This window comes from Leopardus geoffroyi, chromosome C2 (assembly GCF_018350155.1).
Source record: "Leopardus geoffroyi isolate Oge1 chromosome C2, O.geoffroyi_Oge1_pat1.0, whole genome shotgun sequence".
NCBI lineage: Eukaryota > Metazoa > Chordata > Mammalia > Carnivora > Felidae > Leopardus > Leopardus geoffroyi.
The window spans coordinates 11,442,769-11,465,309 of record NC_059333.1 but is presented as its reverse complement, the minus strand read 5'-3'; the positions used below and the strand labels follow the sequence as shown (position 1 = coordinate 11,465,309).

The 22,541-nt window shown below is 47.0% G+C and overlaps 1 protein-coding gene across 7 annotated transcripts in view; it reads left to right on the top strand.

The window, feature by feature from the left end:
• ITSN1 (intersectin 1) overlaps nucleotides 1–12,480 on the top strand; it is a 221,636-nt gene extending 209,156 nt beyond the window's left edge. For 6 of the 7 annotated variants that reach the window (XM_045501474.1, XM_045501472.1, XM_045501473.1 and 3 more), the window contains 6 exons: nucleotides 3,888–4,100; nucleotides 5,153–5,274; nucleotides 6,620–6,702; nucleotides 7,011–7,094; nucleotides 7,633–7,806; nucleotides 10,402–12,480. In XM_045501474.1, the coding sequence (XP_045357430.1) occupies nucleotides 3,888–4,100; nucleotides 5,153–5,274; nucleotides 6,620–6,702; nucleotides 7,011–7,094; nucleotides 7,633–7,806; nucleotides 10,402–10,550 (825 nt within the window). In that variant the 3' untranslated portion in view covers nucleotides 10,551–12,480. Of the gene's footprint in view, nucleotides 1–1,453; nucleotides 1,520–3,887; nucleotides 4,101–5,152; nucleotides 5,275–6,619; nucleotides 6,703–7,010; nucleotides 7,095–7,632; nucleotides 7,807–10,401 lie in introns of those variants that run through there. The other variant, XM_045501475.1, reaches the window with a different exon arrangement.
• The last annotated feature ends 10,061 nt before the right edge of the window (nucleotides 12,481–22,541 follow it).

The window sequence follows — 22,541 nt, the reverse complement described above, 5'->3', positions numbered from 1 at the left end:
CTGACTTTTTAATTTCTGTATTGCTTTCTTCTCCATTTTCGACAGTTCTGTTTGTGTTGTCGGATCTGCTGGTTCCTCTCTTGTGTCTTGTCCTTGCACGGGTGGCCATGCTCTGCATTCCCCCCCCCCAACACATTTTAAACATATTCCTGCATATCTCACAGCAGAGAAGTGTAGTATCTACAGTTACAGATCTCGTTCCCTTCTGCTGTTTCTGCTAGCTGTCACCGCGCATGCCTGCTTCTCTGTACGTACTGTGATTTTCGATCGTGAGCTCAGTGTCCCTTGGAGCTTTATCTGTGGGACCTTGGAGCTCTGACGTCGCATTCCTCCTGAGAGAATTGCTACCAGGATCACCCTAAGTTTCACGTAGAGGGGTTTTTGGATCACACTAGCATGTGAATTGTAGTTGTGAATGGGTCGGGAGTTGCCCTGTGGCTGCAGATTCTCAGGGGCATTTTTTTTCATTCCACTTACACCAAGGTCAAAAACAAGCAAGTCTTCTTGTTCATCTCTGCTGCGCTTGAGTTCACTCCTGGCCTTTCCTCTGTGGGCTTCTTTTGGTGGAGCTCTCCTGTTAGATCCCTCAGCTCAGTGAGCCCTGGAAACACCGCTTGTTTCCTGCGGCCCATATGGCTTTTGAAGTGGACGCTGAAGGTCACCAGATTCAAGGGAGGCTGTCAGGCTGAAGCTGGCTTTGGGGTTTGTCTTCTGGGGTTCACATTTTCATTGTTTTCGGCCTCTGCACATTGTTTTAAACTTGTTTTTGTTTTACATTTTTATCATTTTGCTTTCATTTCAAAAGTGAATTTTTATATTCTACTCAGTTTTTAAAAATTTTCACTGGATAGGTCAGTGTAGCCCATCAATACTGGAGCAACAGAAGTCTCGCTTCTAGTATTTAATTATTTCTTGTGCCCTACCTTTCCCTTGGTTTCATTTATTCTTGCTGCCCTTTTTCCCCCTCTCTCTCTCTCTTTCTTTGCCTCTGCATGCATGTGCGTGCACGCACACACACACACACATGCCTGCACGCACGCCATTCACTAGGGTTTACCAAAATGCCCAGGCAGAATGTATCCCCCACATCCCCCTCTTCCCGTGGCTTCCTCCTTCTTACAATGCTTCAAAGGCAGGCACTACCCGAGGAAGTCATCACCGCTGGTTCCTTCCCTGCCTCACTTCCTTGTTGGCCTTCAGCACAGGCGTGGGATAAGCCAGCCCATGGGAGCAGCCCTGTGGAAATCCAGGTGACAAGTGTAGACTCCCATTTTGGAATTTTGTGTCGATAATCAATCCAGGGGCATTCATCCGGCTGGTTGGCTCACTTATGCTTTCATCCATTCATTCATTCAATAAACATTTCTTGAGCACCTGCCCATGTGCCATTGCCTTAGTGTACTAAACACTAAGGACATGAAAATCACAAAGATGTCACCTCTCCCCTCTCTAGGGTTCTGCGGTTCTGGATGAAGTGGAGGGACGAAACCAATGTTTACGATAAAGTATGGGTGGCAAGGCAGAGCCAGCTGCAGGTGCTGTGGGAACACATGATGAAGAGGAAGGGACAGTCATAGGGGGATTCAGGGAAGCATTGGAGAAGGAGACACTGGGCTGGGTGTTGAAGGATGAAGATGTCTATCCAGGTAGGAAGCCAGGGGGAGGGCATCTTAGTGGAGGGACGTCCTGAGCCGGGCATCCGTAGGGCGATAGGCGATATGGCTTTATGGCAAGTTGAAGGCAGGGCGAGAATGGACTGTGTGTCATTCAGAGGAGCTTTAACTTGATCCTGCAGACGGTTGATCTGAACAGCACCCAAATCTGCCAGGCAGAAGTGCCAACATGGCGACATGCACTTTGGAAAGGGGCCCTTCCTTGCATCTCATGGCTGCCATCGGGTGGACTCAGTGAAGCCTGCCTGGGTCTTCATCTTAAATCATGCAGCATAAAATAAGCTCTTGTCATTTGAGTTTCATGGCTTCTGTGTCCTCTTTGAAACAGACTGTTGTCCTTCCTTATTGGCCGGTCTTACCTAGCTATTATACAGCAGCTTCCTTCTGTCTGTACAGTCATGGAAAGGGGGCACGTTGGCTTCCGTTTCCTGGCCCAGATCTGGGCTCAGACCTATGATTAACTTTCACATAAATGCTGTCTTTGCCACTCTTGTCTTAAGACAGAAAAATGTAGGGGTGGCCTGGGTGGCTTAGTCAGTGAAGCATCCGACTTTGGCTCAGGTCATGATCTCATGGTTCATGGGTTCCAGCCCCGCTTGGGCCCTGTGGTGACAGCTCAGAGCCTGGAGCCTGTTTCAGGATTCTGCGTCTTCCTCTCTCTCTGCCTCTCCCTGCTTGCACTCTCTCTCTCTCTCTCTCTTTCAAAAGTAAATAAACATTTAAAAAACTTCTTTTAAAAGATAGAGAAATGTAAATATCATTCCCAATTCATTTATATTCAGTGTTAGCCTGGCCAATTGGAGGCCCCAAACTTGGAGTATGAATAAATGACATCACCTTTATGTGATCCAGGCTGCCTTCTCTGGATTCATTGTCTGTCCCCAAGTGCCTTGGACTCTCTTGGCAAGCCAGAAGGGCTGGGTTGATCTCCAGCCTCCTGTTCATAGTGCAAAGGGGTAAAAACTAGGCACTAAAGGCTCCCATTTGGGTGTCATCTTCAGTCTTTTGGGCTCCCTCAGAGCCCCGATGGCAGATTAGAGACACTTCTCCCTCTTTGTACCCAAGAGTGAGTGGAGTGGTCACTCTTCCTTGATGCCTATAGATCTCCAGTCACAGAGGCACTGCTGATTCTTTCTCCCATGATGGAGGGAGATGAGTGGCCACCAACATCTCTCGGGGGACACATGGTGTGAACCCTGTCACCTCTTCACAACACTGTCCTCAGGGAGACCTCTAGGGCTCATAGTTCTGGAGAGCATTGGCCTTGAAGGCTGCTAGTAGAGCATCCCCTGGGGCCCCAAGTGTGGACAGGTGGGGGCCGTGAGAGTCTGACCCTTGCCTGGATCATACTGCTGCCTGGGCACAGCTGTGCCTTTCCTTCTTTCAGTCTCTCACCCTGCGCCAAAAAAAAAAGGGGATTCTAGTGAGGTCATTTTTCTGCCTCGGTCTCCCTCTGCCCCTTTAGAAACTGCTCACGTGAGATGAGAGAGCCCAGAGGGATGATAGAGCCATGTTTTGGCGGCACTCGGAGCCATCTCCAAGGTTTGGCGAAGTGGCAGTGAGAGTGTCCCCTTCACACTTTCTGGACTAGTGAGTTGGTGGAGATTTAATGTGAGCCAACACCGTGTCTGCTCTGCTTGGCTTGGAGGCATCACTCAGCGCCCTTGAGTTTTGCACTCACTCACGTGCGAGGGGCCTGGACTCTAGCTGACCTTGGAAAGTAGCATGTGGTCTGTAGAATTGTGCAGGGAGTGGTTGCTGCTTTCCCCAAGTGCAAGGGACCTTTTGAACCCGTGTGGGGTCATCACTGGAGCTGGCTGATGCCCCCTCTGGAGACACAGCCCATACTCATTGAGGTGAGAGAGGGCCGAGAATTTTCTTCCTGTTTCCCATTTCCCAGTAAATAAAAGGGGGGCACCGACACCCTCAGACATTAGTAGACCCCTTGGGAGAAAGCAGTCAGAGGTCTATTCAAGACTCATCTGGACACTCGGAATCCCCAGAACTGTGTCTTTGACTGCCTTTGACTCCTTGGCCCTGAAAGGTACTGCCTGAAGTCTGCAAAGCAGTCTTTGATTGAAGCCTAGGATACAGGCCCGTGGGGGCCCAGCCTCCGATTCTGACGGAGCCTGCGCTTTCAGACGCAGAAACACAAAAATCCAAAAATGACCTCCCTTCACCGTGTCCTCTTTGGGCTTTGTTTTCCTTTCTCAGCAACTTGTGTTCAATTCAGTGACCAATTGCTTGGGGCCACGCAAGTTTCTGCACAGTGGGAAACTCTACAAGGCCAAGAGCAACAAGGAGCTGTATGGCTTCCTCTTCAACGACTTCCTCCTGCTGACCCAAATCATAAAGCCCTTGGGCTCATCTGGCACGGACAAAGTCTTCAGTCCCAAATCGAACCTACAGTACAAAATGTACAAAACAGTAAGTGTGGTTCTAGATTGTGGTTCTAGATTGCGATTCTAGGTTGCAATATCAGGGTTGGTGTTGGTGGGGAAAGGAGAAAGTTTCCAAAAGGAGTGAGAGTATGAGCAGGGTTGTGGGGGGGGGGGGGTTGTGGCGTAGAGGAGAAGACGGAGGGATGAGCCAGGGTTTAGGGGTAACTAAAGAAGTGCAGTTCCAACATTATCAGAAGAGGAACAGCATTCGACTCGATTGACAAGACATCTATCTATGAGCTTCCAAATGGCCACTGTGGTTCCTCAGACATGAGGAGTGCCCCCTATGCTGGTGGGGCTCACGGTCTAGTGTGACGCAGGAGGCAGGCATGGGACAGCTCAGAAGTTGAGCACTGGTGCCCACCTTCCAAGCATTCCCAGACCCCTCCCCAAACTTCTCAGGATCACTTGAAACATCTGTGCCCCTCACCTTTTCCAGCAAAAGCCAATCTAAACAGTCCATGTGTGGAGAATTTCCCTCTGCTGTTTATTTGGTCTGCTCCTATGTACATAGCTGTGTTTGTGTGTCTTTGTGTCACGGGATACCGTTTTCCTAAATTTGTCTGTGTGGGGGCGTTTTTGCGGAAGAATTTTCTCTGAAGCAGCAGTTAGGGGATTGTGGGGTGATGGTGATTGTGGGGCGAAGAACAATGTACTTATGTAGATTGTCACTAGCAACTTTGTATGAAAATCTCTGGAGGGGATTGGCTGGAGGTTAAGTTGTTGAAGACTGTTTGCCGGTTGGGATATGCAATGGCCAAAACAGACCGGTCAGCTCGTATTGTGAAGGGCTTAAAAAATACCAGCAAAATGGAGGAGGCAAAAATTCTATTTATAGTTTGCAATACATGAAAGTTGATATTAATGCAAAATTATGATTCCAGTAGAGTTTACTGGAAAACACACACACACACACACACACACACACACTCAGTTTAGTTTACTAGAACATGTGCACATAAGCTCACGCACACTCATAGTCCATTGAAACACACAGAGTCCTGTCTGGTTGGTTCATGCCTGTGCACTCTCTTTCAGCCTATTTTCCTGAATGAGGTTCTAGTAAAATTACCCACTGACCCTTCTGGAGATGAGCCCATCTTCCACATCTCCCACATTGACCGAGTCTACACCCTCCGAGCCGAAAGCATAAATGAAAGGTAAGACCTGCCACCTGCCTGGCACTGGGCACCTGGGTTCCACCAGGCTGGATGTATGCAGAACATTTAATTAATCAGCAGGTCCCAACATTTGTTCATTGCAATACCACAACCTCTGGCTGGAGGGGTCTTCATACTTTTCTCTAGAGCCGCTCAAAAGTTTAACACGTGGCGTGAATTTTTCAAAATAAAATGAATTGAAACTGATTTTGCTTGAGAATTTTTTTAAAGGAAATTTCCATCTTTCTTTGAGATCAGTGGAGCATCTCAGGTTTCCCAAGGTTTTCCAGGTGGCAGAAACCAATAGGAAGGTGATCTGGGGATTAATAGGACCACCCAAGCCCGACCCTATCCTCGGCTGGGCTCGCTTACGCAGACATTCTGGATCTGAGAGCAGTGGGTTGTTTTGTTATTTTGCTTCAATCGTGTATTCAAGGCTCTGCCCTACAGCCAAATGAAATAGATCATTTCTGAAGGGCGAACTTGACCCAAGGCCAACCGACATTCCAAAGGGCATTTGTGCCAAACAAGAAAACTGGCCAAAGCTATCATACATATGGGTCTCCGCGAAATGAAGGAGAAAGCATCATGCCAACTACTTTGCTCGGAGTGTGTTTGCTTTTCCCTAGAAAGTGGTTCCCTGTCTGGGAAATGGTTTTGTTCTTCCCTTGGATGGTTTAATAAGAGAGATCCTTCTGGGCTTCTTTGGTTAGGCAAACATGGGGTGCTTTTTAAAAGAATTAATTAATTAATTTTATTCAATTTTTTTTTTAATTTACATCCAAGTTAGTTAGCATATAGTGCAATAATGATTTCAGGAGTAGGATCTAGTGATTCAGTCCCTATATAAAACACCCAGTGTTCATCCCAAGTGCCGCCCTTAATGCCCCTTGCCCACGTAGTCCATGCCTCCACCTACAACCCCTCCAGCCTCCCTCAGCTTGTTCTCTGTATTTAAGAGTATCATATGTCTTGTCCCCCTCCCTGTTTTTATATTATTTTTGCCCCCCTTCCCCTATGTGCATCTGTTTTGTAACGGGATGCTTGTCAACAAGGGAGGAGAGAGTTGCATGCCAACATCTCCAGGTCAGCCTTTCTCTTCCACAGGGGCACCAAGGCCAAGGCAGGTCTCGAGCATATCAATAAAAATGCCACTCCTCCCTCCTTATTAATGGTAGGAATAATTATTAGCATCATTTGACAGAACAGCAGACTTTCTTTCCCAAGCCTTTGTTGTTCAGATCAAATGAACAAAGCAGGTAGGGTCCTGGAGACTGAATTCGAATGGACCTGAGACCTTTTTCCTGAGTTCTGTTTGGCACCTTTCTGTCTTTTTATTTCCAAGGACTGCCTGGGTGCAGAAAATCAAAGCTGCTTCAGAACTCTATATAGAGACTGAGAAAAAGAAGCGGGAGAAGGCGTACCTGGGTATGCATTGCTCAGTGGCATGGACTGTTTCCTGCCGAGCTGGGGCAGAGAAGTTTGGGCTCAGAATCCTTAAAGCTGGAAAATGAGCCTGGAGGCGGAGGGAGGCTGAGAAGGGACGGGAGTGGGGGAGGGGAGAGTGGGGTGCAGGATGAAGGGTGGAGCATCTACCCTGGTGGAGCAAGCCAGCCAGAGTCTGAGGGGAGAAGGGGGGGGGGCAGCTACATAAAACTGGTCTGAGGCAAACAGGGATGGGGAAGGCACCAAATGTTTCAGTGAAGCATCTTGTGTTGTTCTTCCCGCTGTCGTAGTCCGTTCCCAAAGGGCAACAGGTATTGGAAGGTTGATGGTGAACGTTGTTGAAGGCATTGAGCTGAAACCCTGCCGGTCACATGGTAAGGACCTCAAATTCCCTCTAGCATGGGTTGTTGGTAGAAGCCTTTTCTCCCTTCCCCCCAGCCAGACTTAAGTCAAATGTGCTGTTTCCATAATCCTAAATTTTCCTTCCAGAATTGGCTTTCCTAACACTTGTTAAAATCTAGAGGTTTTTGTTTTGGTTTTTGTTTTTTTTAATTTAATCCTTCCCACCATTTTGCTTTTCGGAGAGATCCGGTGGTTGCCATTTCATAGTAGATGTGATACAGTCTAAGTCTATAGCAAAGAGATGGGAAAGGCTTAATTTTAAAGTCCATTAATCTAATTATTTAAGTGTTATCAATATTTACGTATTATAACTTAACTGTGATGCTGGATTGTGGGAGTTTTTGCCCAGATTCTCCATTTTATGGCACTTATCGAGTGTGGCAATGGGAGGGGGGTGGTAGAAATGAGGGACATGGAGGGAACCTGCTGCCCATCGTGGCTGTGACCCTGCCATGCCGTGCCCAGAGCCCTGCAGCCAGGTAGGAGTCTAGCAGACTGTGTCCACTCTAGGAAAGAGTAACCCGTACTGTGAGGTGACCATGGGCTCCCAGTGTCACATCACCAAGACGATCCAGGACACTCTGAATCCCAAATGGAATTCCAACTGCCAGTTCTTCATCAAAGACCTGGAGCAGGAGGTCCTCTGCATCACCGTGTTTGAGAGGGACCAGTTCTCTCCAGACGGTGAGTAGAGAGTGGCCTCGCGAGGTGCCCTTCCTCCTCTGTCATCCAGCTTTCAGGGGTAAATGTTTTCTACCTGGGACCTTGGTGCCCAGGATTTTTTTTGACCTCCCCCCAGAAAGATGAGGTTGGCGCAAGGCAAGACTCAGCCTCCCCTAGGAAGTGGCCTTCACCGATGCCGGGACATCTCAGAGAAGGTGAACAAAGCACGCTTGGTCTAGAGTGGTCCAGCTGCCCTAGATAGAGAACACAGTCCCATGCTTCCCTACAGCACGCGACTGCAAAAAAGGCTGTACCCCAGAGTCTCAGCCCAGTCCTTTAGTTCCTGGCCCAAAGCCACGGTGATAATGGACAAAAGTAGCCCGTTGAGCAAGAAAAATGTCAGCCCACGACAGGCGTGGCAAGAAGCAATCAGTGCACTTTGGGTGACATGTCTGGTTAATCAAAAGGATGGAACTGTGGAACTGGGTTGGATGAATCATTCCTTCAACCCGCTTCCTGCTTCTGCTTTGAGCCTGGAAAAGAAGGGACCTGGCCAGTGACTCCAAGAAATTCTCTCTCTTTTCCTCAACTGATAAAAACCAGAGAGTAAGTCTGAAGATGGCAGGCTCAATTATATCCAAAGAGTATAGGGAAGTGATAGGAGTGAGGGGCTTCTGCTAGCTTGGCTTTTGCCTTTTAATACTTTTATATGAATTATCTCATTGTGAGTTAGGTACCTTTGGTTACGGTCTGGAGACAGGCACATAGCTGGCTAAATGTTAGAGAATGCCCAGAACAACTCTCAAGGCTAGGCTCTCGACTACCGTGTTTCATTGCCAGTTTTTATTCTGACAAGTGAAAGTTTAAGACTGGTCATTTTATTTTTTTTTTTTTAATTTTTTTTTTTCAACGTTTATTTATTTTTGGGACAGAGAGAGACAGAGCATGAACGGGGGAGGGGCAGAGAGAGAGGGAGACACAGAATCGGAAACAGGCTCCAGGCTCTGAGCCATCAGCCCAGAGCCTGACGCGGGGCTCGAACTCACGGACTGCGAGATCGTGACCTGGCTGAAGTCGGACGCTTAACCGACTGCGCCACCCAGGCGCCCCTAGACTGGTCATTTTAAATAGTGAAATAACAGGACACAGTGACAACTCCACTAGGGTATAAATTGAAAATCCTAGTGTTGTTCTTATATAAGAGATTATTCCCACGAAATGAGCATAGGGCAAAATAAATTTGCATCTGTCCACCAGAAAAAAACTCTCACATCTTTTTTTAAAATTATTTTTTAAAGCTTTTTTTTTTGTTTGTTTTTTCTTTCCAGTAATCTCTACATCCAACATGGGGCTCAACTCATGACTCAAGATCAAGTGTCACAGGCTCTTCTGACTGAGCCAAGTGGAATCTTGAAAGGCTGTTTCCTGTACAGGAGTGCCTGGATAACAGTATATTCCACTAAATAATTCTTGAATGAATAAATGAAGGAATTATGGTCTGGAGGCCCATTTAACACCATTGTGTAATTGCCTAATTTGAAAAGAATTTTCAAGTATAGGGGCACCTGGCTGGCTCAGTCTGCAGAGTGTGCAACTCTTGGTCTCAGGGTTATGAGTTCAAGCCCCACATTGGATGTGGAGCCTACTTAAAAAAATAAATAAAAATTTTAAAAAAGGAAGGGGTCAGCTCAGATCTTGATCTCAGGGTTATGAGTTCAAGCCCCACATTGGATGTGGAGCCTACTTAAAAAAATAAATAAAAATTTTAAAAAAGGAAGGGGTCAGCTCAGATCTTGATCTCAGGGTTATGAGTTCAAGCCCCACATTGGATGTGGAGCCTACTTAAAAAAATAAATAAAAAATTTAAAAAGGGGGCTGGGGTGCCTGGCTGGCTCAGTCAGCTAAGCATCCGACCCTTGATCTCAGCTCAGGTCTTGATCTCAGGGTCGTGAGTTCAAGCCCTACACTAGCTCTGCACCAGGCGTAATGCCTACTTAAAAAAAAAATTAAAAAATACAAATATATTCACATCTGTTCTTCTACTGGTGCTCAATATTTGATAAAAAGTGGTGTTGAGATAGTTTTGGGAGCCCTGTTGAAAGCATGCAGCCCCAGGCTATGTGTGGCCTCCTCTCCCACACCTTGCATTTGCTCTCTGGCACATGCAAGGGGCATTTTAAGGACCAGCCCTAGCTCACCATCTTTGCTTTTTCTGAAACGGATGTGACACCACGAAGTGTCCTCTTGTGACAAACCCTGGGAGATATTACTTTTCAATCTTTGTGCAGCTGATATGGCATCCAATGTTGCATTGCCTCCCGGGACGCTTCTAGGCCTTCGGAGGTCCCCAGGTGTGGGGACTGTCATCGTCTATGTTTTTACTTCCTTCTAGACTCACCTTCGTCCCCACCCTGGTGTCCTCTTTTTTTTTTTTCTTTCCCTCCATTTAAAACTTATGCTCTGTCATTGTGGTTCATGGATTCCTATAAACTGACCTAATTCCCTTTTGGAAGAAGGGAGGGTATAACAAGTCGCTGAAAAATTCCCAGTGTGCCAAATACATGCCTTGAAGTTAAGGAATTCTCTCTCTGAGCAGGGTGTTCTTTCTCCTTTCAGATTTTTTGGGTCGGACAGAGATCCGTGTGGCCGACATCAAGAAGGACCAGGGTTCCAAGGGCCCAGTTACAAAGTGTCTCCTGCTACATGAAGTCCCCACAGGGGAGATTGTGGTCCGCTTAGACCTGCAGCTGTTTGATGAGCCATAGGGAGCAGGCCCTGGTGTGCTGGTAGACTTCCTCCAGCCCAAGGCAGCAGGTGCGATCTGGACATGGGGTTGCTTTTCTAAGACCACCGTTGGATGTTCAGCCACAGGGCAACGGGACAGTGAAGACAGACCCCTCAAAACTTTTAGGAATAATTCTCGACAATCCTTCCCCCGCCCCCAAACAAGTTCCCATTTTATGAAGCAGAACTGTCTTCCTTCGTCCTCACTGCAGGCCTCATCATGGCTTCTAGGGTCTTTGAAATCCCATAGCCCCCAGCTAGATTTGGTTGGGAGTCTAGCCCATCCCTGGGCCCGAAGCTTGGGTCTGGTCACTGTAAAATAGATTTATAAATGCAATGTCTGTATTTTTGGAGAACTCATGTAACCCTCCACCAGTCCCCAGATAGGCCCCTGGGCCCATGATGCTTAGTCCTTCGTGTGTTTTAGAAGTAACTATGAAGGTCTTGCCATTGCTTCAGAATCTTATTCCCCCCCCGGGACCTTATTTGAAATGCTGCCCTGGATATGATCAGTCGGGGAGGTGGTCTCCAAATCAGACAGTGGGCTAGCTCTTTGAAGAACTAATCCATGGAAGATTCTAGCAGGTGCATTGTTAGAGCCCTTCCAGTGCCCTCCAGGTCTTTTATTGATAGATGTCAATGAAAACTATCACTAGCTACCTTCAGGTGATCCAGTTTTGATTTCCAGCATGCTTGGAAGATGGTTAAGGAAATTGTTATCTACAAAGTTATACTTTGTTGGATTAGATCACCACAGGTCACCTGAAAGGCTACTTTACAATGTCATTGGGCCCTGGTTGCCAGCCCGGTTGGAAAATTCTCTTTGGTTTGGAGGTCCTATGATGTTTCATGACAAGAGTAATCGCTGGTGACCAGCTCTGAGCCTGCTTTTGCTTGAATGTGCCGGATCCTGATTGTCATGGGAAATTCTAGCAGCTGTCTTTGGTGTGTTCCCAAGAAAGAAACGTCCCCAAGACGTGAAAAAGAAAAGTCACGATCCGGAAGTGGGATGGAAAGATGTAAAGGAACTCCATTACATGCTGGGGGGAAGGCCCTAGGAGCATACACGCCTCACAAATCTGGGGAGGAAGACCCAAGACTCGTTCCCATATTCTTCCATACGCAACCAACCTCTCAGTAATGGAAACCCATGTGCTTGTTGCCAGAGTCAGGAACGTATGACCATGTGCCAAGCTGTTTGGTTTGAGTTCTTTGATTTTTTCCCCCCCTAATCGCCAGGAGATAGGCTGGTTAACTAGATAATAACTTGATTTGCTAATGAAAAGTGTGGGCCGTATTTTGTTCGCATGTTAATGTTCTCCTAATCCCAGTTTGTTGTGGTCATGACATGTTCTTTGCATGTTCTCTTGGTACTGGAGTCCAGCTTTCCTGTGTTAGACAGTGTTCTCTTCGATTGTAGGTCCTAATTTAACTAGGGTTGTAGAAGTGCTTTGTAAGTGGTAGCATTAACATAGTGGCCGAGTCTCCACTTTGCTGGGAACTGAATGCATAGTGTCATAATTTCCCATAAGAGCTCTGTCATATTTCAAGCAATTTTTAAAATGTGTGTGTTAGAAAGGGCGACAAAGTTTACATTTCATACTTTTAAGAAACACTTTATTATTTATTTATTGAAGATAGTGTAGAATTTTGTATCGCGAACAAACAGACATGAGTATTTTTTAAAACAGACACACCCTTTAGTTAGAAACTTTCAACTGAACACTGTTACAGACCAAGGTGAACTTCAGGCATGCGTTTGTTTACCACTTCCCAGAAGAAGATATAGTGAAAATACCTTAGGTTTATATTTTTTTGACGTTGTTAAGAAACTGTGTGGAATTAAATCTATAAATAGACATACAACTTATGCTTTCCTATTTCTCTACCCAATACAGTTTGTTCAGTGTATTCGTGAAGGACGTGTTCTATGGTAGAAAAAAAACGTATGCAGTGTGTCAGCGGGGGTAGTATTGGGTCACCATTCCAATCCCTTTCCTTCTGTTCTCCCTTTTCTTCATTGGCTTTCTTTGTGCGTCAGGGCTGGTCATCACTGTTTATCCAGGTAGGATGGAGTGTGAACAATGACAAGAATCTTAGTAGCCCTTTTAGGCTGCCGGTCACCCACTCACGGCATCACCCACTCACAGCGTCCCATCATCGGAGTTAATGTGGAAGGAAAGAGCAGTATGTGAGTCTTTCTCCCAAGTGACTACGTTGAGCATCCCTGAGATGCCTCCTCCAGGACAGCAATTCTGGATTGGCGTCCTTGCACTCACTGGTGTAATTGGTACTGTGACCGATCTTACTTGTGGATGACGTAGTCTGGCCCTGAGATCCAGCTATGACTCAGGAGTCATGCTGGGGTGGGGGAGGAGATAGAGAAACGTGGACGGTGCATGGTGTCTCTTTGACCTCTCTTTACAATGACTTTACAATGTCATTGGGCCCTGGTTGCCAGCCTGGTTGGAAAATTCTCTTTGGCTTGGAGGGCCTATGATGTTTCATGACAAGAGTAATCACTGGTGACCAGCTCTGAGCCTGTTTTTGCTGCCGTTTTCTGGCTTTTTGGCTGCCTGGGCTAAATTTCATAGAGAAGAAATGTCTCTTTCCAATAAGCAATCCGTTTCCTAGCGCTTTGCTTCTAAATGCAGGGTTTCTGCAGGCCACTATAGCCTGGCATTCTGATCCCAGCCCTCCACATGCCCTTGTAAGTTTCCCATCTACTCTGAGCCACACTGACTTCCTCTAGCCCAGCAAGGGGCTTTTCTGCTCTCAGGCTGTGTGCTGAGAACGGGAGCCCTTGGACTGGGGTTTTATGTAGACTAGCTCTCTTGAATGGACGATCCGTATCCTAATCCCTCTGGGCAGGGTTTCTCTGGCTGGTACTGTCTTCCCTGGCAGGCAGGCAGGCAGGCAGGCTGGCAGGATCATCTCCTGGAAACAGGTCTGCTGTAACCAGGAGAGCCTGGAGGGTGTTCATTCACATCCTGGGCTTGCCTGACCCCGAAAGGGGGACTCTCCTAGGCTAGGGTCACCAGGGATGCTTGAGAAACTGGAGCCAGATTTCCTTGTTTGACTGCTTGGATAACATGTCCCTGTCCTCTGACGGCAGGAAAGAGAACGGCGCTCCAAAGAACATTAATGTTAAAGGGGACTTTTTTTTCTTCTTTGCTTTTTTGAAGAGCTTGAGCATGACCTACGTATGTGAAGGTAACCAATTTCATGTGGTTGAATAGTACTGAATTTAACTGAAAAAAGAAAATCCCATCAGAAAGTGGGTAAATTGATCACTTGCATCTTGGTGACCTGGTACCCACCCCCCCCCCCCCCACCCCTGTGACTTCCGGGGTGGGAATGAAGTCAGGGGGTTAGATGCTAGAGCCACCAGGGAAGGATGATGAGAGGTCTGCTGTCCAAGACCAGGCAGGTGAGCTGTCCCTTCAGGAGCTGGCTGGTGCAATCATAAGCCACTGACATGCAGAGTGGGAGCATTCTCGAATCCGGTGGGGTTGGAGAACGAGGCGAAATGGATGAGTGCTTCTGGTTTTATTAGAAAAGTGGAGATTTAGGAGTATAATTTAGAGTTTGCCAATACTTTGTATGAGGAGAAAAAGACTTCTCCATCTCTACTCCAAATAGCCTTTTCTGGTTGGTTGGACTTTTCGATTCGTCAGAAGAAAATTTGTATTTGTGTGTAACAATGTTAAAACTTTCCGTTGGAAACAGCTAGTGGGTTTTAATTGTATTTCATGTGCTCCCTTCCCTTCCCTTCCCTTCCCTTCCCTTTCTTTCCCTTCCCTTTTTCCTTCCCTTTCCTTTCCTTCCCTTCCCTTTTTCCTTCCCTTTTTCCTTTCCTTTCCTTTCCTTTCCTTTCCTTTCCTTTCCTTCCCTTCCCTTCCCTTTTTCCTTCCCTTTTTCCTTCCCCTTTTCCTTCCCTTTCCTTTCCTTCCCTTTCCTTTCCTCACCCTTCCGCTCCTTTCCTTTCCTCTCCTTTCCTTTCCTTTTATTCTGACTGCCTTCTCCTTTGAGGTTGGAGATGAGCTTTACAGCAGACAGGAGCACTTTGAAACAGACACTGGCAGACTTCAGAGGTGGTAGGGTCTTTTCAGACTCGAGGTGAACGTGAGGTCAGCAAAAGGTCTGCTTACTCCAGATGGACTTGCTCGACACATATAGAGCTTCTGGTGCCAGAAGGTGAGGTTGAGGGAAACAGTCGGTCCTGGCTGTTTCTCCTTTGCTTTCTGGTAGAGGAGGCCGAGTTCCTACCAGGTAAAAAGCATAATGGGTAGCACCAGAAACCGGTGACAAGGTGAAGCCTCCGATGCTGTGGTCTGAGCTGCCCTATGAGGCATTCGGCGAAAGTAACACCTCCTTCTGTTTGTGCCCTGAGGTGTCGAAATGCCTGCAGGCCTTCCCCTTTCTGCTGGGAATAGCCCAGGTCAGCAGCCAAGACTCTCCTGGCAGTGCCCTGAGCTGTGTTCTGTGGGGGCCACTTAGTATGGTGCAAATCAAGTTGGCATGTCTATCGTGCTTGGAAAACAGCCGTTTATTTGAGCTGAAGGGAAGGAAAGTTCTAGAACTCCCATTTCCTCACCCCACGCTGTATCAGATCCAGGATGTGTTTGTAGGTCATCACGCTCAACTGAGGTACATCACCTGATATCCGTAGGAGCCAGAATCTATTCCTGATAAGCATGGAAATCTTACTCCACGTGAAGGATAGAAACATCTAACAGCTCTCTCTATCTTGGGAGCATGAAAACCCAGATGCCAACGTGTTGGAGTCTTATCTCTGGGCTGTGATCTCTTAGTAACTCAGTCAGGAAGGCTAATAGTGTGTTGTTCATTCTGGGAGTCCCCACCCTGCACTAGGCCACTGTCTTAGGGACTGGGAGATACAAAGGAAAGGCCTGCCTCTGTGGCTTTCATGGCCTAATTGTAGATCTGACTTTGAGTTATTTAAATACCACCCAATGCTTGTAAAAGCTCATCTCCACCTCTAAATAATTATATCAGTGACAGGCAGATCAGTCCCTCCATTAAGAGAAACCCTCATTGCTCTGGCCTTGGAGAACCAGATAACACATACGTAATAGAGTAAGTTTTTGGACACTGTATGTGGTTGTGGTATTTCAGGGTAAATTTGCCCCTACTGTATGTCAGGGTTTGTGTGAATTTTTTTTTAATGTTTATTTTTGAGAGAGAGAGACAGAGAGACAGAGACAGGGCGTGGGAGAGGAGCAGAGAGAGAGGGAGACAGAGAATCCCAAGCAGGCCCTGTGCTGTCAGCACAGAGCCAGATGGGGGGGGGGAGGGGGGCTTGAACCCACCAACCCTGAGATCATGACCTGAGCTGAAATCAAGAGTCGGATGCTTAAACCAACTGAGCCACCCAAGCGCCCCCGTGTGAATTGTTTTTAAGTGGATTCTGTTCTACTTTCTATAGCAGCCTGTATTGTTAATATCATCTGAATAGAGCGACTATTTTAGTATTCAAAGCCCACCAGGTAAAACTGCGTTCAGAAGTGGGCTCATTTGGTCGGTCTTGAAAACCATTGAGCGTTTCTCTGATATTTCCTGAGAATTAAGCAGTCACCAGGGGTTCTTTTTGTGCAGTGGTAGGAATAGAGACCTTTCTTCTACAACACCGGTTTTGTGCTTTTGTCATTTAAAAGAATAACATTCCTGCGCGGCTGGGTTTCTAAAACTCTGTTCCTCTGCGTTTCTCCTCTTATACTCAAATCTCTTATTTCCTCCCGCGTCTCCGACTGAAAAGAGCGGGGGGCCTAGGACAGAGGGGGATTCAGGAACCAGAGAGAGGGGGTTGCGGTGTGGTTGAGCAATCAGCGGCTGCCTTCCTACCCGCCGTGGCCGCCAGGGGGCGATCTCCCGTTGGAAACCTGCGGTCCGCGGGCGGCTCCGGGGGCGCTGGTTCCACCTCCTGTGGCCCCCGCGGTTGCATGTATGGTGTTGTGAGAGAGCGTGGGGGGGGGGTGCTGTGTGTGGGGTCTGGGGTGTGTAAATGTGTAGCGTGTGTATGTGCGAGTATGAGTGTATATAGTGTGTGAACGCGTGTGGTGTATGTGTGTGAGAGGATGCGTGTGAGCCTGACAGTGTGTGCGGTGTGTGTGATACGTGCGCCGTGCCTGCGTGCGGTGTGCACGTGATGCGTGTGTGGTGTGTGTGTGTTTGCGTGTGCACCCAGAGAAACGAAGCCAAGTGGATTGAACAGAGGAGCGGGCTGGCCTGACCCCACCGTGGTCGCGCTCAGGAACCGCTACAAAATGAAGATCGGGGCCCCTTGTTGAAAATTACTAAGGAGTTTGAGGTGGTGGCGGCAGAGGATGGAACCAAGCACGTGGTCCCGTGTGACTGTGCGGGTCACGCGCTCGCGAAGCTGGCCCTGGACACGCTGTGTTTTCGCTTGGTTCTTGAGGCAGGTGGGGCTTCACCTTCTGTCTTCTCACTTTGTAAAGTCTCCCTGGCAGGTGGAGGCGGGGAGAGCTGAGCTGAAAATACTTTTCAAAGCGTCTGCTCTTATTTCATAGCAGCACAAACGGTCCAGACTAATCAGAGGGTACAAGACCCAAACCCCTCGGTGACAGATGTGCCCCACGGCCAGAGAGGGAGTCATCTGCCCTTCTCTTAGCTCCCCGTCCAGGGCGTGCCCCAGGCGCCCAGGCCTTCGAGCCTTTAACCCACTAATTTGAAATAAGACCGTTCCCTTTGGTCTTTAGTCAGCCGCGGGGGGTTATTCTGCCCTTTCCCGGTAGGACAGGGAGGCCTTTTGAGCCTCTGCCTTCAGAGGATCATCTAGAGGAACAGGAGAAGCAAGGAGGCTGGGGGAGGTGCGCGTGCCCTTCCCCGGGGTCTGCACGCGGCTTGGTCCACGGCCACTCCCTGGAGACAGAGCTGAGGAGTCTCCAGGCGTCTGGGGGCACCTGCCTCTGGGACGTGGGGCCTACCCAGCTCAGCTCTCCGTGTAGGATCCCACGGATGGCTTTGGAGTCGGGTGAGGTCAGGAGAGAGGAAAGAGCCCCGTGTGTGAATAGCCTCAAGTTTTAGAAGTCCACGGCTCTGCCAGGCAGGTGAGCTTGCTCGCTGTTGCTTTCTCTCACAAAACAACTTCTTGTTCCTTTTTCTTGCGCTGGGCTGGACGCTCCACAACATTTGCAGTTCTGCTTCCTCTTGGCAAATCAGTCTCATTCCTACACACACAGAGCAATAATCCTTTCTGTTTCCCGATTCTGCCCGGAATCCCAAAGCTTGCTAAGTAAAAATATTGACGGAAAGTTGCACAGACGTTGCGCATTCATCTTGTGTGGGTATGACTGCGTCGCTTTGAATGAAGTAGCAAATTATAGCTTTGTTGCTACACGTAATGCAACCTTCCAAACTACTGAAAGTTAATTCCAGAGTAATTAACATTGTGTTCACGTTAGTTTTAATAAATGAACGTTTTGATGCACATTTTACCAATCAACATCCTTAAGATGTCATCTGCTAAATAGTCACTGTGTCAGAAAGTAGATATTCTGGCAAGATCTTTGGTAATGATATTTATTTTTACACATGCATCGAAAACATGCATTGCCAATAGCCCAAGTGTCTTTGAACTGTGAAGCCAGCTTTAGATGTTGTCTGCTGAAACCCAGCTAGCTGAAGTCTATACCCTCCTGGCCCCCTTCCTTCTACCTTCCGTAGCCCTGCGTAGATTGAGAAGTTGGCAGTCATATAATTCATGTTGTATTGCCTTAGCTACATTAGCTTTGTACCCTCACGTCTATAGGTGGTCAACATATGTGTAAATACATGTATATAGATGAGAAATCTACAACAAAAAATGTCCTGTGTATGATAATCAGCTCTTGGCATCTGGTTTTCTGCGTTTGATACAGTTTCCAGCTAAGAAAAATGCAGAATTCCAATCCATAAAGTGAAAAAGTTATGCTCTTTAAAAGGTTTGTCATGAAATCTCTGCTGTGTGTTTATGGGAATGTCCATGACTAACTGTATATATGGTATGTAAGAGGCTATGCTGGTAAATGTTGCATAAACTAACATAGATTCTGTAGTCAAAATATTTAACTTGTTATTGTAAAATGTGATTCGTCATTGAGAGATTATTTTTCTGTATGTATAATGAGAGTATTTTAGGAATCTAATTTAAGTGCATAAAAGTATAGAAAAAAAAAATTAAAAACCTATTCCAGGAGTAGAAGATACTTAATCAGATTACTTGGGTTCAGCCCAACTAAATTTCTTATATTAAAAAGAAAATCTGAGTTGCATATGTTAGAAATTCAAAGAAGTCATTTTGGGGGCAGAGAATATGATTAGTTTAAATGAAATGGGTGGTATGAAGAAATGAAACATATCCTGTAGCCATGACCTCGGGTGGGACCTTGGTGTTTCATTAAAAACTGACTTGAACAGGTAACATTCTGGAAGGCGGTTGTGTCAGGAAGGAGGAGAGTGCTGAGAGCCTGTTTCCCATCAGATCCATATGCCACAGAGGCTTCCATGAGTTCTGGCAGATTGATCAGGAATTCAGGCCTGAACCAAACATCCTTCTAGAGAGTTCAGAACATGGGAAGGACTCCCTACCCCCCCCCTCCCCGCCCCCGACTTCCAGGTCACCCTTTGCAGTTCTCTTCCTGGATTCCTGGATAGATTGGGCACATCCCTTTGGTGTTTGCCTTTTCAATGAAATTTCCCCGGGGCGTCTTCGCCACTTTTGCCTGTTGCATAGCTGGGTGGGTTGAAGAGTGAAATTTGGAGTTTCTGGGCACACAAAACAGGCAGGGCAGAGCAGTCTCCTGAGATGCCGGTGTCCCTAATGGAGATCCCAGGGGCAAGATGTCTTCCTCATCTTCCCCTTCCCAGAAAAGAGGCAGAAGCCCAAGATGCTTCTAGGGCACAGACTTGCCACCAGAAACGTCCCTGCAGGCCACTGAGGAGAAGATACAACACAAAAGTCCATGAAACTCGATGTCTAAACCCCTGAGAGATACAGTTGGAAGTCATTTCAGGAGGTGACAAGCTGGAGGGCCAGCTTCCCCTAACAGACTGGGAGTGATGCCACAAAGCAAATAGTTCCTGGTAAGACAGGGCACTGCATGGGGGTCACTGCCGTGGAGAGTGTAGGGCCGATGGCTTGCAGGGACTCGTGGGGAGTGTGAGCACCGGGTTTTCAACATTTCTTTCAACGGTTAGCTATGTGCTTCTTGCCGCTAACCAGCAGTGGAAGTTCCTTTTTGATAAGCCTGAGATCGGTGAACATTGGAGTCCAAGTGATTCCTGGACTTCCAGGGTGGGAAGCTGTGATTTCTGGGAGCTTCCTGGAATCTGTTGAGGCATACGAGGAATCTGCAAATCACCTTGAGGAGCTGTCCTGGTGGATGTAACTGACTTTCTTCCCAAAGACGGGGCCGTTCAGAGATCTCCTTGTTCAAGCTCAACCTGGGGGCAGGGGGCTGGGCATCTCAGGCCAGCTCGTCAGAACTGGACCAGCTCTGGTCCATCCGCCCAGCATAGGTGTTGACCTTTCTTAGAGCCGTGCCCTCTTGGCTGGGGTAGCAACGGGGCTGAGTGGGAATGAGCCAGTCAACTGCTCCTCGGGCCGTAGTTGTTCAGAAAACTTTGGGGACAGGAAAAGCCAGAGCCTGGGGGTCCTACCCAGCATTGCCTGAAGGCCACTCCAGCTAGCCTTTACCTGTTTGGAAAAGAATGTATCAGTCTGACACGAGTCCCTCGTGACAAATGGGTCCCACTGCTGGTGGCATATTGCTTCCCTCACAACCCTCACCCCCGCCATGGATGTCCTGTTGACTGTAATATACTTCTGTTGCCAAATAATGGTACTGGTTAATTTTCCGTAAAAGGGAGACTATATTGTCTGATATGTAATGTCAATGGAGCTCTAAAAATTATTAGACTCTATTATAAATTGTAGAATTATGTATTCGTCCAAGGTTTGATGAAGCAGGGCCAAGACATTAGGTTGCTTTTTTTGTTTGTTTAAAAGAAGCTGAGGTTAGTTCTCCTGGTCGAGTGTTCCTTTTGGCACCTTATTATGTATGGAACGTTACATTTTACTGATTCAGATGATGGTAACTGATTTTGTTTTTCTTAACCCAGTAGCGACACCAGTACAGATGGCTATTCCTGTGTATCTTGACCCTAAAAAGAACAATCTCTTCAAAACAGCTCTTTGTTCATTTTGACCTGTACGGTTTCAATTCACATGGTTCATGAATAAAACGAGAAAGCCAACCCTGTTCCGGTGGATTGTTTCGGGTTCTTTCTGCCCCACCTCCCTTCTGAGCAGGCAGGAAACAGAGAGCCTGGCCAATGGCTCCCCTTCCTGTGTGCTTCCTTCTCCCACGGGGAAGGCTGGAGTTGGGGAAGGACAACTAAGCGGACCAAACCCACCACCCTTCCCACGCTTTCTGCACACAAATGTTGGTTCCAGGTAGAAATGCATCTCCCGGTACCGACTCCTTCCGAGAACTTGAGCAGTTCCGAGCGGTGGCAGCAGAAATGCCAGGGGTGCTGAGGGGTGAGCACACAGCTCAGCGTGTCTTACCAGGACATTCCGAGGATTGCTCTGGCTTTCCGCGAAGTTTCCGACGCAGACAACACTGTGTGTTCACAACCCTGAGTCGTAACCCTGGGCGCCGTTGGCAGACCCAACACTGAATTTTACTGTTACCTGAATTTTAGGGGATGATTTATGGCATTTTCTTCTGATCTGGTTTTAAGGCAAAAATTCCTATTTCATCACTGATTTCTCTGAATGTGAACCAGTGTTAAAGTTCTGAGGTCGTGGGGCCTGGGTGACCCGGTTAAGCATCTCACTTCAGCTCAGGTCATGATTTTGTGGTTTGTGAGTTCAAGTCCTGTATCAGACTCCGTGCACACAGCTCAGAGCCCGGAGCCTGCTTTGGATTCTGTGTCATCCTCTCTCTGCCCCGCCCCCCCAAACTAAACATTAAAGTTCTTGGGTTGGCTTGAACTCTAGTTGAATTGTTATAGGACCTTAAAAAACATTTTCACAATAAAATAGCATGTCTTTGCCCTATTTTTAAATCAGTAGGTCCCATTTTTGGTAAACATAAAAACCCTGTGCTTTTCTTGGTTATTATTTGAAGTTTCAAAAATTAAAATCATTATAAACCAAGAAAATAGTGCTTTTCCAAACTACAACTCATTGTCTCTGCGATCGGCACGGTCCCGTTGCACAGCTCAGAGAGTGGAAGGAATTGCTGATATAAAGCATGTTGAGTAGGTACCTCTTGAACCAAATTTAGTAGGAAATATTTTATTGTAGAATATTTATTGTTTTTTCCTAATTATAGAAGTAATATTTGTTAATGCAGAAAATTCAGCAAGCTCAGAAAAATACAAAGGAAATAAAATCAATTAGTGGAGATATTCTTCCACACAAAAATAAATGTTAACATTTGGATGCTCATTATTCCTGTATTTTCTTGCTCTGTGTGCATGTGTGTGTGTGTGTGTGTGTGTTAGACGTTCTTACATTAATAGCTAATACACACCAAGCACTTCCCTCGTACAAGGCAATGTTCAATTACATAATTTATAGAAAACTTTTCACTTTTGTTAATTGCTTTCTTTAAATCAGCTATATATTTATCCACAACTTGACTTTTTTTTAAGTGTGTTTACTTAGAGAGAGAGAAAGAGCATGAGAGAGGGACAGAGTCCCAAGCAGGCTCCATGTTGTCAGCACACAGCCTGACATGGAACTTGATCTTATGAACCATGAGATCACGACCTGAGCCCAAATCAAGAGTTGGACGCTTAACTGAGCGAACCCCCTGGGTACCCCTCTCCCAAAGATATTTTGTCCATCAGTCGTCCGGTGTCTTAGAAGCTTGTGGTTTTACGGTGATTCACGTGTGTGGGATGCCGTCTGGTGTGGTGTCGGGCTGGCTGTAGGCACG